This window comes from Thunnus thynnus, chromosome 3 (assembly GCF_963924715.1).
Source record: "Thunnus thynnus chromosome 3, fThuThy2.1, whole genome shotgun sequence".
In the NCBI taxonomy this organism is placed as follows: domain Eukaryota; kingdom Metazoa; phylum Chordata; class Actinopteri; order Scombriformes; family Scombridae; genus Thunnus; species Thunnus thynnus.
Window position 1 is genome coordinate 38,906,182 of NC_089519.1, and position 16,381 is coordinate 38,922,562.

General features: G+C 48.4%; 1 protein-coding gene across 2 annotated transcripts in view; it reads left to right on the plus strand.

Annotated features, from left to right (window-relative positions):
* LOC137180451 (son of sevenless homolog 1-like) overlaps positions 1-16,381 on the plus strand; it is a 44,006-nt gene that overhangs the window by 25,542 nt on the left and 2,083 nt on the right. Inside the window, exons 10-22 of one of the 2 annotated variants that reach the window (XM_067585831.1) lie at positions 1,549-2,210; positions 4,083-4,164; positions 4,492-4,608; positions 5,675-5,778; positions 5,877-6,099; positions 6,186-6,305; positions 7,350-7,512; positions 7,640-7,757; positions 7,839-8,011; positions 8,116-8,232; positions 10,647-10,920; positions 12,702-12,746; positions 13,864-13,985. In XM_067585831.1, coding sequence (XP_067441932.1) covers positions 1,549-2,210; positions 4,083-4,164; positions 4,492-4,608; positions 5,675-5,778; positions 5,877-6,099; positions 6,186-6,305; positions 7,350-7,512; positions 7,640-7,757; positions 7,839-8,011; positions 8,116-8,232; positions 10,647-10,920; positions 12,702-12,746; positions 13,864-13,985 — 2,320 coding nt within the window. The remainder of the gene's footprint in view (positions 1-1,548; positions 2,211-4,082; positions 4,165-4,491; positions 4,609-5,674; positions 5,779-5,876; positions 6,100-6,185; positions 6,306-7,349; positions 7,513-7,639; positions 7,758-7,838; positions 8,012-8,115; positions 8,233-10,646; positions 10,921-12,701; positions 12,747-13,863; positions 13,986-16,381) is intronic. The other variant, XM_067585829.1, reaches the window with a different exon arrangement.

Here is a 16,381-nt window from a genome sequence, read left to right on the forward strand (position 1 = left end):
TGAAAGTGTAACCGATGTTTTTATATTTCTTCACGTGCAGATCAAACCATCAGTGAAGTGATCATGTGATCAGGTCCTTCATCACCACGAACACGTGTACATCTGATCAACCAGTTACTATAGTTACAGTAAATATCTAAACATGCTGCCAAACATGATGATGTCACGGAGCGGCAGGTAACTGTAGGTGATGATGTCACAGTCAGGTGTTGTCACTGTGTCTTTAACAGTCCCGTTTGTCCGAGCTGACGTCGAGGTCTTCCTGCCACCACAGCAGCCACGCTGGTTTGTACAGACCCCGAAAAACGTCGTCCAATCAGAACTCACTCTGCTGTCACATGATAGACGTGTAGAAAACCAACCCAATGATGAATTAAAGGAACAGTTCACCCTGAAATGAAACAGTCTGAATCCACTCAGCTGAGGTGGAAGAATCTTTCCACAGCTCTCAGCTAAAGGTAGTAAGTGGACCTTGAGTTTTACGTATATATGAAATTAGTTGTTAACAGACAAATTATTATTCAAATGATTACTGAATCATTTCTACACTAATCCTCCTTAAAACCATGTGTAGTTTCACTGATCGAGACCTGATACTGTCATCAATATTCTGTATGTGCTGCCTTATCTAAAGAAGAATAAATCAAATTGTTTTCTAACTATAATATACAGAGGAGGTTCATGTCTGCAGTTCCCGTCAACCTGTATGTAGCCTGACTAAACCCAGGGCAAAGAGATCCAGAGATCCAGTTTGAGATTAAATCTGTGGATCTGTAGATCTCCTGTCTGAGCTCACAGACTGATGACACTCATCTGTAACAGGTAGCTGAGATCCACCTGAGGATCAGGTGATGATCAGGTGATGATCAGGCGAAGATCAGGTGATGATCAGTTGAAGATCAGGTGAAGATCAGGTGAAGATCAGGTGGTGATCAGGTGAAGATCAGGTGAAGATCAGGTGAAGATCAGGTGAAGATCAGGTGGTGATCAGGTGAAGATCAGGTGATGATCAGGTGATGATCAGGTGAGGATCAGACGAAGATCAGGTGATGATCAGGTGAAGATCAGGTGAAGATCAGGTGGTGATCAGGTGAAGATCAGGTGGTGATCAGGTGAAGATCAGGTGAAGATCAGGTGAAGATCAGGTGGTGATCAGGTGAAGATCAGGTGATGATCAGGTGAGGATCAGGCGAAGATCAGGTGATGATCAGTTGAAGATCAGGTGAAGATCAGGTGAAGATCAGTTGAAGATCAGGTGAAGATCAGGTGAAGATCAGGTGGTGATCAGGTGGTGATCAGGTGAAGATCAGGTGAAGATCAGGTGGTGATCAGGTGGTGATCAGGTGAAGATCAGGTGAAGATCAGGTGAAGATCAGGTGAAGATCAGGTGTGATCTGTCCGTCCTAGTAAGACTGGGATCAGCTCGTAGCACTAACACAAATCTGAACTTGTATCCGGTCTGTTGACTCGAGTCTCTGAGTCCTGACTGTCCTTCGTGCCTGACTGTCTTCTTCTTCTGTCCTCTCACTCTTCTTCTGTGGTCTGCAGCGAGTCGGCGTGTCGTTTCTACAGCCATCAGATGAAGGGGAAGCACCTGGCCATCAAGAAGATGAACGAGATCCAGAAGAACATCGACGGCTGGGAGGGGAAGGACATCGGCCAGTGCTGCAACGAGTTCATCATGGAAGGCACGCTGACCCGCGTGGGCGCCAAACACGAGCGCCACATTTTCCTGTTCGACGGCTTGATGATCTGCTGCAAGTCCAATCACGGCCCGCCGCGGTTGCCCGGCGCCGGCTCCACCGCAGAGTACCGGCTGAAGGAGAAGTTCTTCATGCGCAAAGTGCAGATCAATGACAAGGATGACAAGGAGGGCGAGTACCGCCACGCCTTTGAGATCATCCTGAAGGACGGGAACAGCGTGGTGTTCGCCGCCAAGTCCGCCGAGGAGAAGAACGGCTGGATGGCGGCGCTGATCTCGCTGCAGTACCGCAGCACGCTGGAGCGCATGCTGGACTCAGCCATGCTGCAGGAGGAGAAGGAGGAGCAGATGAGGCTGCCGGGCGCCGAGGTGTACCGCTTCGCAGAACCCGACTCCGAGCAGAACGTCGTGTTTGAGGAGAACGTCCAGTCCAAGTCCGGGATCCCGATCATCAAAGCAGGGACGGTCCTGAAGCTGATCGAGAGGCTTACCTTCCACATGTACGCAGGTGAGACGCGATGTCACTCAGGTGTTAACTGTTATCTTCATCACTGATTCATCTGTCAGATATTTTGTCACTTAATTGATCAGTTGTTTAATCAATAAGATGTTTTGTTCCAGCTGTAGATGATTGATCAGCTGTGAATCAGAGACTTGAATCTGATCCGCTGCCTCAAGCTCTCATTCTGAAAGAAAGAGGCTATTTCTGGACAAATAAATCTCGTCTCAAAGGTCACTCTTCTGGGGATTCTGGGTAATATTCTGAGCCTCTGGCATCGCTGTCAGACCATCTGACCAATCAGAGTCCTGTCCACTGATTGGTCCTTAGATGGACTGTAGCTGCAGCCACACCTCACACACGAGGACATTAAATCTGCTGCTCACTGACCTCTGAACTCTGTCTGAGGTCGTGACGTCCCTGTCAACTATTGATTATTAAATATTGATGATCTTCTGATATCCAGTCTGATCTGATAAGTTGACTGTATTACAGTGTTACTACTCTGGTTGTACAGCAGTGTTACAGAGTGGAGCCTCTTCCTTCACAGAGGATCTTTGTTCCACTTTCATTTTGTCATCAGGTGACTCACAGCTTGAAGGTTAATCAGCTGATCTGAGCTCAAAGTGACCCTCAGGATGTCTCAGCACTAAAGATCCATCTGATCAGGTTTATTTAAGCCGACATTGATCATATAAAATATGAATCGATCAACATCTGTAGTTGTGATCAGTTCAGTTTACAAACCGTCTCTCTGGTCACATCTGAAGAACTCATCACTGATAAACTCCGTTAAATCATTTCTGCACATTCACAGTGACAGAAAAGATCCATCTGATCAGGTTTATTTTAGATGGTATTGATTATTATGATCTGATCAGGACGTCTGTAATGAGTTTAGACGTGAAGTTTGATCAGTGAAGGTCCTCACATGTAAAGAAGAACGTGTGTGTGTGTGTGTGTGTGTGTGTGTGTGTGTGTGTGTGTTCAGACGAGTATTAGAAGGGAAAAAGGTGTTTCCTGTCTAGACCACACACACACACACACACACACACACACACACACACACACACACACACGCGCGTGTGTGTGTGACCTCTCAGCAGGGAGGGGCTTCTATTTCAGGACGCTGTGTGTGTGTTTCCTGACTGATTGTTAGCGAGGCGTCTCCTCTCGTTTCCTCTCAGTGTTTTCACAGTGATGATGTCAGCATCACCGGCCTATCAGATCACAGTCGTTAAAGCAGTGAGTGACATCATCAGTGTGTCGGTTCAGGACTGTGAGAAAAAAGTTTTGTTTTTGCTCCCTGAGAGGCGGAGCCTGATGAAGACACCTGAACACTTTGGTCCAGACACAGAAACAATTCCAGCTGACAGATGAGGCCACAGACAGGTGAGGCCACAGACAGGTGAGGCCACAGACAGGTGACAGGTGAGGCCACAGACAGGTGACAGGTGAGGCCACAGACAGGTGACAGGTGAGACTGTAGACAGGTGAGGCCACAGACAGGTGACAGGTGAGGCCACAGACAGGTGACAGGTGAGACTGTAGACAGGTGACAGGTGAGGCTGTAGACAGGTGACAGGTGAGGCCACAGACAGGTGAGGCCACAGACAGGTGAGGCCACAGACAGGTGACAGGTGAGGCTGTAGACAGGTGACAGGTGAGGCCACAGACAGGTGAGGCCACAGACAGGTGAGGCCACAGACAGGTGACAGGTGACAGTTGAGGCCACAGACAGGTGACAGGTGAGGCCACAGACAGGTGACAGGTGAGGCCACAGACAGGTGACACTGGATGATCACCTGGATGAAACAGGTGACAAGTGATCGGAGGTTATTGATCGTCTCTGATCAGCTCTTGCTCTGTTTACTTCCTCAGATCCAAACTTTGTCCGAACATTTCTGACCACCTACAGATCGTTCTGTAAACCTCAGGAGCTGCTGGACCTGCTCATGGAAAGGTGAGCTCACCTGTCCAACCTCACAGGGACCAATCAGAATGCTGCACCGGCACCCACACAGGTGCAGGTGGTTTGACACGGTTTAGATCAATAATTATTGATTCACTCACCTTTACTGATGTCTTTTCACTAAACTCTCCCATGTTCACTGTTATTGATTACAGTGAAAACTGATCACTTTGGTTTATTGACAACATTCTTATATCAGTATAAAATCCACTATGTCGATTTCTTTATCAGCATGGAGACACAGTCCGTGTCTGACTGAATAATAAAACAATAAGAGCTAAAACAGCAGAAAATAATCATCTGTGGTTTTTGTTTGAGGTTTGAGATCCCGGAGCCGAGGCCCAACGAGGCGGATCAGATGGAGGGAGGAGAACAGCCGCTCAGCGCTGAACTCAAACGCTTCCGGAAAGAGTTTGTGCAGCCGGTGCAGCTCAGGTACAGACGCCACCTGCTGGCAGGTTTCACTCACTGCAGTCAGTCTGCACGGTCGACACACACGATTCTATTGATCAACCAACAATCTACAGATTAATTCCTACAACGGAATGTAGTTCATCCGTGATCCGTACGGATCCCTCCCACAGTTCGGCACGCATGTGAACCGCAGATTAACTGTAAAATTTAATGTGTCATTTAGACAAAGTAAACAAACTGCTGTAAGTACGAGTCATGGACAGACAGCGCGTCGCTAACAAGGATTTAGAAGAGCAACGATCAAACCAGCGTCTGACGGGTCCGAAGTGACGTCTGTAGGTTTGTTTACATGATGTTTGATGTGCTGCAGCTGAGCAGCTAACTAGCATCTAGCTGCTAACTGACGCTAGCGGTGAATGTTTGTTTGGTGGCTCGTTCAACAAGCTGCAGGACGAGACGTGTGTTCATGTTTCTAAGTTATCATCAGGTTTTGATGATGTGGACAGAAGCTGTTTCATTCACTACTGTGTTTAAGGTATCAGGCCTCATAGTGGAATTTAATTTGACAATTTGAATATTTTATATATTTTAAGATTTTATTGAAACGTCGGTCATCTTGAATGTTTTCATTTAAGACCATGGGTAAAAGTTCTGTGCTGTATGTGTTTTAAACAATATATAAATAGAATATAATAAATATATTTAACTTTCCTACTGATTTTAAGCCTGTAAAGGTACTTCTACAGTGTCTTGTTTGTATAGTTTTCTATCTGTTAGCTTATCTGCACAAACACATTCAGAGTTTTTAAACAGGGCTGCAGGATTACCAAACTGGAGAGAAAAGGAAGGTTTTCAGCTCACATCAACTCGTCTTCACATCACTTCACACCACACAAGCTAATTCTCCTCCAATCATGTCTCTAAGTGACTTTGTCTGCAGTCGTGCCGCCTCTAATATTTACTCCATCTGAACTCACAGTGACGCTGAAAGAAACAGAAGACGATTTTAACTAAACAGCAAAAAAGATTCTTTTAAATGATGAAGATGTGACTGTAAGATGTTTGTAAGCTTCTCTGTGACCTGCAGAGTGCTGAACGTGTGTCGTCACTGGGTGGAGCATCACTTCTACGACTTTGAGAGAGACGCTCACCTGCTGAGACGCCTGGAGGCTTTCATCGCTTCAGTCAGAGGTACGAACCCGTCTGAACACCAGAGTCAAACCGTTTCTCAGCTCTGTAGACGAAGCTTTTAGACTGTGTGTGTGTGCGCTCTTCTCACTCTCTCTCAGGTAAGGCGATGAGGAAGTGGGTGGAGTCAATCACAAAGATCATCCAGAGGAAGAAACAGGTGCAGGTGAGCGTTCCCAGTCACAGCATCACCTTCCAGAACTCTCCTCCTCCCATCGAGTGGCACATCTGTAAACCGGGAAACACCGAGCAGTTCGACCTCATGACCCTCCACCCCATCGAGATCGCCCGACAGCTCACCCTGCTCGAGTCCGACTTCTACAGGTAACGCACACAACTCGGAGGTCAGAGTTCAGACGGGCGCCGAGGGCTCTGAGTTCTGACCTCTGACCCCTGACCTCCACCCGCAGGGCGGTGCAGCCGTCGGAGCTGGTGGGCAGCGTCTGGACCAAAGAGGACAAAGAGATCCACTCGCCCAACCTGCTGAGGATGATCCGCCACACCACCAACCTCACCCTGTGGTTCGAAAAGTAAGAACTCGCTCTGACATCACTCTGACATCACTCTGACATCACCACACACCATCCTCCACCCGCCACAAAATGGAAGAATGGAACTAGCCACGGCTCCTCAGTGTCGCAGCTTTAATCAGCGTTACAACCTTAAACTGTATTAGAACTCATTCAGTTCTATATGACACAGTTGGTGATAAGTTTGTCCCTCACAGCGAACCGTAGCTGTATGTTTGACTCAACTCAACTTAAACCTGAATTAACTCGACTCGAATCTACTGAATCTGACCTTGACTCCACCTGACTCCACCTGATTCGACCTTGACTCCACCTGATTCGACCTGATTCGACCTGATTCGACCTGATTCGACCTTGACTCCACCTGACTCCACCTGATTCGACCTTGACTCCACCTGACTCCACCTGACTCCACCTGATTCGACCTGATTCGACCTGATTTGACCTTGACTCCACCTGATTCGACCTGATTCGACCTGATTCGACCTTGACTCCACCTGACTCCACCTGATTCGACCTTGACTCCACCTGATTCGACCTTGACTCCACCTGACTCCACCTGACTCCACCTGATTCGACCTTGACTCCACCTGATTCGACCTTGACTCCACCTGACTCCACCTGACTCCACCTGATTCGACCTTGACTCCACCTGATTCGACCTGACTCCACCTGACTCCACCTGATTCGACCTGATTTGACCTGATTCGACCTGACTCCACCTGATTTGACCTGATTCGACCTGACTCCACCTGATTTGACCTGATTCGACCTGACTCGACCTTGACTCCACTTGACTCAACCTTGACTCCACCTGATTCGACCTGACTCCACCTGATTCGACCTGACTCCACCTGATTCGACCTGACTCCACCTGATTCGACCTTGACTCCACCTGATTTGACCTCAACCTCCAACGTTATTAGAACCGGACGTCCAACTGGAACCTTGGAACCACACACACCTCTAGCTATCTAACTGGGTGGGGGGACTGGACCCTTCAGGAGCTGTTACCTGCAGACTCAGGTGTGTTCCTCTCTGCAGGTGTATCGTAGAGACGGAGAACCTGGAGGAACGAGTGGCCGTGGTGTCTCGGATCATCGAGATCCTGCAGGTCTTTCAGGAACTCAACAACTTCAATGGAGTTCTGGAGGTGGTCAGTGCCATGAACTCCTCACCGGTCTACAGACTGGACCACACCTTTGAGGTACCAACACCACGTATACTAACACCAGTACCCGATCCTGTGCTCAGCACTACCTCAGAACTTTACATTACATCATCATCTGGATAAAAGTTGATGTTTAGGTTCTTAATTTTGCTTTTGTTTCCAGCAAATCCCGAGTCGGCAGAGGAAGATCCTGGAGGAAGCTCACGAGCTGAGTGAAGATCACTACAAGAAGTATTTGGCCAAGCTGCGCTCCATCAACCCCCCCTGTGTCCCTTTCTTTGGTACGATCCAACAGATCATCTGTCAGCTGTCCAGCAGTCTGAGGGGTCAGAGGTTAAATAACGAGTCTGTGTGTCTGACAGGAATCTACCTGACCAACATCCTGAAGACAGAGGAGGGAAACCCCGACTTCCTGCGCCGACACGGTAAAGACCTGATTAACTTCAGCAAGAGGAGGAAGGTCGCCGAGATCACCGGAGAGATCCAACAGTACCAGAACCAGCCGTACTGTCTGAGAGTGGAGGGTGACATCAGGGTCAGTCTGACTTCACCTCCCGTTTCCCGTTTCCTGTTTCCTGTTGTGTTTAATGAGCCGCTCAGGTAACAGCTGATCAATGTGTTCTGTGTTCTGTGGAGCAGAAGTTCTTCGAGAACCTGAACCCGATGGAGGACATGTCAGAGAAAGACTTTGCAGATCACCTGTTCAACAAATCTCTGGAGATCGAACCTCGAAACGCCCGCTCATTACCTCGATTTGTAAGTATCACCATGGCAACGACACAAAGTGATCGATGAGACTTCCTGTTTCCTCTCTGAAAGTTCACTGTTTGGGTTCTTTTTAAATTGGTTTTCAGATAACGACAAACAAGAGAATGACAGTAATGGAGCAGTAAGAGAGCGAGCCACTGTGTTCATTTATTACCGTTGTTACACTATTACAGTCATTTAATGATAAGTTATTGTTCTGTATCATAGAGATTCATGTCGTGCTTGTTGCTGTTCTCTAGAATCGTCTGTTGGCAGTGTTTTCTAGCTTAGAGCGACACGGTTTGTCATCATCTTGTTTGTTTGTTTGTGTACTTTAGTACTTGTGTACTCAGCTTTAGACTCACCTCTGCAGGTTACATACCTGGAAGAAAACAACAGAGTCTTTTAGTCCTGGAGAAGTTTTTCATGCAAGCTCACTGCACAACCACAGCTCGAGCTACTTTAGAAGCCAGCCGCCATGACCACACTTAATGAACTAAAATAAGTAAAAGTAGTCATACGATATAACTTTGCATAGACAAACCTACCAAAGAGATGCTGGTTAAAGACTTGCAGTAGCTTAAATCTACCTGCTGCTGATTCTGACATCACGCAGTAGTTTAAGGAGCAGCTGGACTTCCTGATGTAAAGCTGGGTGAAAAGGTTTCCATTTGAATCCGATCAGACGTAAAGAAGAGAAGAGTGGCCAGCAGGGGGCAGCACTGAACTCACTAACCGAGACGGAAATTAACGAAAAGATTTTGAGCCACAATTCCTGAACGAGTGGTTCGGGTCGCCTGCAGGACTCCTCTCAGGGAATAGTTCTGATGAGGTATTGTTGTGTTGTCTTTAAGTTTTGTGATGTTGGGGCAGGTCGGAAGGATAAAACTCTCACAGCTGTGATTGTACATTAATGTTGTTCTGTATGTTATTTTGTGTAGCCATGGTAACCTGAGTGAATGGTATGTTCCAGTTAGGTGAGGCGGAGAAGGTCACTGGTCAGCTGTTTGTTGGCTCCTACGGCTCATTTTTACCTGTTTGATTAATGTTGTTAATCACTTGTAGTGCCTCCGGCCTGCTGGCCTGCTTTTATACAGCACATTTCATACACAGGTAAGCTCAATATGCTTGACAGTAAAACATAGGAAATATTAAACTAATGAGATAGAAAACACATAAATAAAATAATCTCTCAGCCACGCATACAAAGCACACACACATACATACTGTCCTATTCCTGCTACAGCGCTCACACACTGACTCCAGTCAAGTCAGTTTTATTTATAGGAAGAAGTCATCTCAGGGCACCATGTACCATGCATTAATGGGACATGAATGCATACAGAGGAAGAGGAGGAGGAGGAGGAGCTCACACATGTTTAAAGACTGCTTTTAGAAGACGCTACAGTTACAGCAGATCTCAGGTCATCAGGTGGTTTTCAGGAGACACATGCTTGATGCTCTGAGGGATCTGATTGGTTGATAGCCAGTGAGCAGGTCAGAAATGTATGTAGGAGCCGCACCAGCAGTAATACTTTGAGATCAATTCTATATTCCAGTACAGGTGAAATGTGTATTTTCCTCGTCCCAGTTAACATTCTGAGCTGGAGCCGACTCATTGTCTTCTCTGGACGTCCTGCAAAAGGGCTTTACGGTAATCTGATCTGCTGGAGATGAATGCATGGACCAGTTTCTCAGTCAGACTGGGACAGGAAGCTCCTGAGTCTGGAGATGTTCTTTCTTGGTAACAGCGCTGATGTGATGCTGGAAGTTAAGATGGGCATCGATAATAAGAGCCAGGTTTCTGACGTGCTCACTGTACTTTAGACAAAATGATCTCCTGCTCAGTTCGTTTTTCTTTTTTAAGTTGTGAAGGGTATTGAGACGTCCGGTGGTGATGTCATCAGTACATCTGAGAAGCTCATGTACAGGACTGAGGTTGTCGTACAGCTGTGTGTCATCAGCGTAGGAACAGCAGGATTTATTCTGTATGATGGTACCAAGAGGGAGCAAGTGTAGACTGAATAGCAGTGGACCAAGACCGGATCCTTGAGGAACCCCACAGAACATGTTGTGAAACTTCTTCAGATGTGAAGTTGCCAAGAGATCCGGGGAAAGTTCTTCGTTTTAAATGTGATGAGAACCGTTGAAGAACAGGTCCAGATAAACTAAAACAGTTATTAAACAGTCTGTTTAGTCGATGTTATGTTGTGATCAACAGTGTGGAAAACAACACTCAGGTTTAACAATGTGAGCTGTTTCAGTAACTGGTTCATCGTACAGGTTGTGCAGGATCTTAATACAGGAAGGTTGGACATTGGTCTGTAGTTGCTGGTCCTGGCTGGAGACAGCAGTAAACACACCGTAGGGAGGCAGTAATGATAGAAGATCATCTTTACCCCCCTCCCCCCCCCCCCGTCCAGGTGAAGAAGTACACCTGTCCTCTGAAGTCTCCGGGGATCCGTCCCACCTCTGCGAGGCCCGGCACCATGCGTCACCCGACGCCGCTGCAGAACGAGCCGAGGAAGATCAGCTATAGCCGCATCCCTGACAGTGAGGCCGAGGGCGGGGCTGTGTCCGCCCCCAACTCCCCCCGCACGCCGCTGACTCCGCCCCCTGCCTCAGCCGCCTCCAGCTCCACAGACGTAGGCAGCGTGTTCGACTCGCCGCAGGGGCCCAGCAGCCCCTTCCACTCCAGTAAGCCCCGCCCACTCACACTCCCACACCAATCACAGTCAGGTCTGACAGTAAGCCCCGCCCACTCACACCCCACCAATCACAGGCATGACTGACAGTAAGCCCCACCCACTCACAACCCACACCAATCACAGTCAGGTCTGACAGTAAGCCCCGCCCACTCACACCCCACCAATCACAGTCAGGTCTGACAGTAAGCCCCGCCCCCTCACACCCCACCAATCACAGGTCTGACAGTAAGCCCCGCCCACTCACACCCCACCAATCACAGGTCTGACAGTAAGCCCCGCCCACTCATACCCCACCACAGGTCTGACAGTAAGCCCCGCCCCCTCACACCCCACCAATCACAGGTCTGACAGTAAGCCCCGCCCACTCACACCCCACCAATCACAGGTCTGACAGTAAGCCCCGCCCACTCACACCCCACCAATCACAGGTCTGACAGCGTGTGTGTGAACAGGTGAACCTTCAGGTGTGTTGTGACACTAACAGCTCAGACTAACCTGCACTAACCTTCATCTCTCTGCACGTGTAGATATCAATCAGCTCATGCTGATCAGGAGTTTAATCAATCAATAACTAAGAATCAAGCACAATGGAACAGATCGATAGGAGCATTATCATTATTATCATTATTATTATTATTATATCATAATAATATTATTATTATAGTATTATAATATAATTATTAATATTATTATTAATAATAACATTCAAACTGAAAACTACAAGCTGATTCTGTTCAGTTTGTGTTCTGATCAAACTGTTTGATTTTAGATCAGTGATCAGCTGTTCACTTCAAATCTTTAACTGTTCAATGAAGCCGAGTTTAAATCCCTGAAACATCTGATCAGCTGCAGACGGTCCGGTTCTCCTCCTCCTCCTCCTCCTCCTCCTCCTCCTCTCATCATCCTCCTCCTCCTACTTCTCTCATCATCCTCCTCTCCTCTTCCTCAATCTGTCATCTTCCTCCTCTCCTCCTACTCCTCCTCCTCTCACCCTCTTATCCTCCTCTGCCTTCTCTCCTCCTCCTCTCCTCCTACTCTCATCATCATCCTCCTCCTCTCCTCCTACTCTCATCATCCTCCTCCTCCTCCTACTCCTACTCTCATCCTCCTCCTCCTCCTCTCCTCCTACTCTCATCATCCTCTTCTCCTCTTCCTCAATCTGTCATCTTCCTCCTCTCCTCCTACTCCTCTCATCCTCTCACCCTCTTATCCTCCTCTGCCTTCTCTCCTCCTCCTCTCCTCCTACTCTCATCATCCTCCTCCTCCTCTCCTCTCCTCCTACTCTCATCATCATCCTCCTCCTCCTACTCCTACTCTCATCATCCTCCTCCTCCTCCTACTCTCATCATCCTCCTCCTCCTCTCCTCCTACTCTCATCATCATCCTCCTCCTCTCCTCTCCTCCTACTCTCATCATCATCCTCCTCCTCCTACTCCTACTCTCATCATCCTCCTCCTCCTCTCCTCCTACTCTCATCATCATCCTCCTCCTCCTACTACTACTCTCATCATCCTCCTCCTCCTCTCCTCCTACTCTCATCATTCTCTTCTCCTCTTCCTCAATCTGTCATCCTCCTCCTCTCCTACTCCTCTCATCCTCTCCTCCTCTCATCCTCCTCTTTCTCCTCCTCTCATCTTCCTCTCCTCCTCCTCTCAACCTCCTCCTCATCCTGTCATCCTCCTCTCGTCCTCCTCCTCCTTCTCCTCCTCATCCTGTCATCCTCCTCTCCTCCTCCTCCTCCTCTCACAGTGTTCTCCTCTCCTCCTGCAGCCTGCGACAGTATCTTTGCGGTGGTCTCTCTGCCTCACGGCCCACGTTAGTATGACCCTCCTTAATCTGCGTACATCAGCTTCAGCTCTGACACCAACTCACCTGTCTAACCTACTCACCTGTCTAACCAACTCACCTGTCTAACCTACTCACCTGTCTAACCTACTCACCTGTCCATCCCTCACCTGTCTAACCTACTCACCTGTCCATCCCTCACCTGTCTAACCTATTCACCTGTCTAACCAACTCACCTGTCCATCCCTCACCTGTCTAACCCACTCACCTGTCTAACCCACTCACCTGTCTAACCCACTCACCTGTCCATCCCTCACCTGTCTAACCAACTCACCTGTCTAACCAACTCACCTGTCTAACCAACTCACCTGTCTAACCCACTCACCTGTCCATCCCTCACCTGTCTAACCCACTCACCTGTCTAACCAACTCACCTGTCCATCCCTCACCTGTCTAACCAACTCACCTGTCCATCCCTCACCTGTCTAACCCACTCACCTGTCTAACCAACTCACCTGTCTAACCAACTCACCTGTCTAACCCACTCACCTGTCTAACCCACTCACCTGTCTAACCAACTCACCTGTCTAACCAACTCACCTGTCTAACCCACTCACCTGTCTAACCAACTCACCTGTCCATCCCTCACCTGTCTAACCCACTCACCTGTCCATCCCTCACCTGTCTAACCAACTCACCTGTCCATCCCTCACCTGTCTAACCAACTCACCTGTCCATCCCTCACCTGTCTAACCAACTCACCTGTCTAACCCACTCACCTGTCTAACCAACTCACCTGTCCATCCCTCACCTGTCTAACCAACTCACCTGTCCATCCCTCACCTGTCTAACCCACTCACCTGTCTAACCCACTCACCTGTCTAACCCACTCACCTGTCCATCCCTCACCTGTCCATCACTCACCTGTCCATCACACTCACTTGGTTCACAGGTTTCCCATCCTGACATTGTTTCCATAGTAACAGTCAGTCTCTGCATAAACCATCAGCTGACACCTCATTATGTGTTCACTTGTTTTGTGACACCTGGGAGTTTGTTTAGAACCAATCAGCTGCAGGCAGGTGAACCTGTTCTATCAGGTTCCACTGTGTTGTTCTAAGTGTCTCTGTGTTCTCGCTGCTCTCAGGGTCCTCCTCGGTCTCGTCCATGGTGAGTTTCAGTCGGGGTTCTGAGGACGTTCCGGTTCCTCCTCCGGTTCCTCCTCGGAGACGACCAGAGTCGGCTCCAGCAGAGTCCTCGCCGTCCAAGGTAACAAACATGAATCCAACTTCCTGTTCCCAGAGAACTCTGAGGTTCTGTTCAGATATCAGTGTTGAAGTGTTCTATGGTGAACCGAACTGTTCTTTAAGCAGACTGAATCTACTCAGATCTGTGATCAGTATGTTAAAGGTGCAGTGCGAGAAATATAGTTGAATACGTTGTCTAAGTGTGGGCTCGGTGGACGTTCAGGGGTTTTGCTTTTCCTGTGTTTCCCTTTTCTCATGGAGGTTTTCTGAATGAGTCCAGTAAATATGAGCAGAGGAAAAGGGAAGGGTGTTTTTGGAATATGTGAGGCAGAAGAAGGTAAATGTACTTTTCCTTCAGGAAACACACAGTGATGCAGTAAATGAGGTGGAGAGGAGCTGAGTCACGGTACAGACGTCAGCGCAGGAGTGGCTGTTTTATTTTCACCGGGTCTCACAGTCAGGATCATTTCCCAGAGAAGAAGTGTGTAAGGCTAAGCTACTAATAGTGAGGGCCTGTATTTGCACGTTTTGTTTTTGTCAATGTCTATGATCAGCCTTGTTATTGATCCTACAGTCTCTGAACTCTTCTGGAGGGATGAACATCATTCTTCATAAAGATCTTCCTCATGTGGTGTTGTGATGATGATGATGGTGGTGCAGAGCGCTGTCATAGCTGTTCAGCTGGGTTGAGATCTGGTGACTGTGAAGGTCACATGATTCACATCGTTTAATACTCATCAATCCGTTCAGTGAGCCTCGTGTCCATCGTCATCCTAGAAGAGACCACTCCCACCAGGATAGAAATGTTTCTGATTACTTTTAGATGAGATGATGAATCCTTTTTATACCACACAATAACTCTCTATAGTCTGAGGGATGGTAGTAATATCTCTCTCTCTCTGTGTTTATATAGTGTCTCTCTCTCTCAGTGAATGGTGGAGCTGCAGATTGTGCTTCAGCTTGATTGAATTTTCTGTCTTTCTTGTTGTTTTACGTGTTTATTTTTCTTTATTTTCTTCCCAACAGTTGCTGACAGGTGTATCTGACTGTTGTTCAGGTGTAGTTTGTGGTAGCGTGGCTACCGGCTCGGTTGTGGTGGAGGGTGGTGCGGAGTTTGAGAAGCTGACACGCCGTCATGCAGTCAAACTTGTGCCGGCAGTGAACTGTTGAGTGGAGGAGGCCACCTTAGCGGTGGGAGAGGTGGTGGGTTGCGGCAGCGTGAAGTCTGCCTCCCGCATGAATGGAGCTATTGTTATCTTCCTTGATAGCACAGCCAAAGTTAACGATGTGGTGGAAACAGGTGCCACGTCGGAGACCATGAAGTGTTTTGGTTGTGGTGCAGAGGGGCATTTAATCCGCTCCTGCCCGGAGAGGAGGGGGGAGCAGCGGTGGGCTGCTGCTGGAGAGGAGGCCCCGGCCCCTGCCGAGGAGCTGCGACTCCGGAGCCGACCAGGGCTACAGACGGCCCCGGAGCAGCCGCCGCTGGCCTCGGCAGGGCTCCTGCAGGCAGTGACCCCCCTGCATCTTCTGGCAGTGAACCTTCAAAGTCACCAAAGGGACAAAAACTGGAAAATCTTTAGCAGAGTAAGAAAGTGATTTGTCACTGACCCAGGAGGACCAGCAGAGCCGCTACTCTCCTGCTGGTATAAAGAGTTTTCTGCAGGGAACGAAGGGATCCAGGCTGGTGAAAGTAGAGGATCACTTTGCAGACCTGAAGCTGTTTGTAGAGTCAGCGAAGCCTCTGACAAAAAGATCAGGAAACTTAGGAGATGATGTTCTGAAGAAACTGCTGCTTAAAGTAAAAGCACAAATCACTGCTTGACAACATGTGATCTCTGGTCAGACTGGACCATCTGGATTCTTTTAAACACCCTGTGAACCCAGTGGGCTTCTCTGATCCTGGTCTGCTTTTTTGCTGTGTTTTTATAGAAATGTGCTTACTGGTGTTTTAACACTGCCCCGCTTCATGACGAGGCTTTCAGAGCAGCTTTTACCCACTAAAAGCTGCTGGGAAATCACAGATTAAACAGCTGTGTCAGCAGTTCACTCGTAATGTCACTAGAGACAGAACCAGGTCTATGAGGGACCTGGAGACTCAGGTCTATGAGGGACCTGGAGACTCAGGTCTGTGAGGGACTTGGAGACTCAGGTCCATGAGGTACCTGGAGACTCAGGTCTATGAGGGACCCGGAGACTCAGATCTATGAGGGACCTGGAGACTCAGGTCTATGAGGGACCCGGAGACTCAGATCTATGAGGGACCCGGAGACTCAGATCTATGAGGTACCTGGAGACTCAGGTCTATGAGGTACCTGGAGACTCAGGTCTATGAGGTACCTGGAGACTCAGGTCTGTGAGGGACCTGGAGACTCAGGTCTGTGAGGGACCTGGAGACTCAGGTCTATGAGGTACCTGGAG